The following is a 1,280-nucleotide window of genomic DNA, read 5'->3' as shown; positions in this document are numbered from 1 at the left end:
CCATATGATCGTTCAGAACTGTTTCTATATCTGATCCCATGTCCGATAAGTGACTGTTGTCAACGAATGTTATATCTCTTGATCCCATGTCCATATGCTGTGACAACGAGTGTTGTATCTCTGACTCCTATGTCCATAGTGCTGTGACAACGAATGTTATATCTCTGACTCCTATGTCCATAGTGCTGTGAAAACGAATGTTATATCTCTGACTCCCATGTCCATAGTGCTGTGACAACGAATGTTGTATCTCTGACTCCTATGTCCATAGTGCTGTGACAACGAATGTTGTATCTCTGACACCTATGTCCATAGTGCTGTGACAACGAATGTTGTATCTCTGACTCCTATGAATCGACATTTTAGTGTACAGCTCAGTGTATTGGCTCAGTATTAAGATAATTGTACTGACTGGAAGCTTTAAACATGTTTAATATTTCTGTTGTTTAGATTTAAAACGAGAGAAAGCTGTCAGGGGCGGCTGGTCTCCCTGATCCCCGCCACGATGTACCCTTCAAGCTTTTCATTTGAGATTGCATTCATCTATGATGGACCTACGAACCTTTTAATTCAATTTTCACTTGTATTGTGAAAACCAATAACCTGTTAATTTCGCCCTTTGAAATTCTTAGCAGTCACCATCTTCACAAATATGAACTTGTATTTTAATTGCTGAGCATCACATATTTTACATTATTTTTTGTATCAGTAGTAGCTCATGAATTATGTCCTATCATATAAATATTGATAATAATAACGTGTAGTATTTATGCAGAATTAACTAGCCTCAATCAGCAACATATCAGTCATAGAAGCGTAAATGGAAAAATGCAAATACACAGGATAAATGTAACACTCACTCTATGACTCAATAGGTTATGTAAATGAATAAAAAGTTGGGGTGAAAAGAATCGTTAAACCTACTGTAATCAAAACATACCATTTGTTACTGAAGGTTTACGTGTTACTGAAACTTAACTTGATTTTATTTTTTAGGAGCGAGTGGTCTTATGCTAGCCGTAATGATGGCGGCTTTAGTTACTTCTCTGACTTCCGTATTTAATAGCAGTTCTACTTTGTTTGCAATCGACATCTGGAATAGGTTCAGACCACGAGCAACAGAGATTGAAGTCTTGGTTGTCGGAAGGTTGGTAGTTTTAAACCATATTTTAAAACTTGTGAATTATCTTGGAAATGATTTTATTTATATATACACCTGGAAAAAAGTTAAGCACCCCCAAATATTTTTCAGGATTGCTTATTGAAAATAAGGTTTAATT

General features: G+C 35.9%; 1 protein-coding gene across 4 annotated transcripts in view; it reads left to right on the top strand.

The window, feature by feature from the left end:
• LOC106463150 (sodium/glucose cotransporter 4-like) overlaps positions 1 to 1,280 on the top strand; it is a 38,243-nt gene that overhangs the window by 26,919 nt on the left and 10,044 nt on the right. For all 4 annotated transcript variants that reach the window (XM_022390573.1, XM_022390574.1, XM_022390575.1 and 1 more), the window contains exon 12: positions 997 to 1,147. In XM_022390573.1, coding sequence (XP_022246281.1) covers positions 997 to 1,147 — 151 coding nt within the window. The remainder of the gene's footprint in view (positions 1 to 996; positions 1,148 to 1,280) is intronic.

This window comes from Limulus polyphemus, unplaced genomic scaffold (assembly GCF_000517525.1).
Source record: "Limulus polyphemus unplaced genomic scaffold, Limulus_polyphemus-2.1.2 Scaffold1336, whole genome shotgun sequence".
Lineage (NCBI taxonomy): Eukaryota > Metazoa > Arthropoda > Merostomata > Xiphosura > Limulidae > Limulus > Limulus polyphemus.
This window is presented reverse-complemented; position numbering and strand designations above follow the sequence as displayed.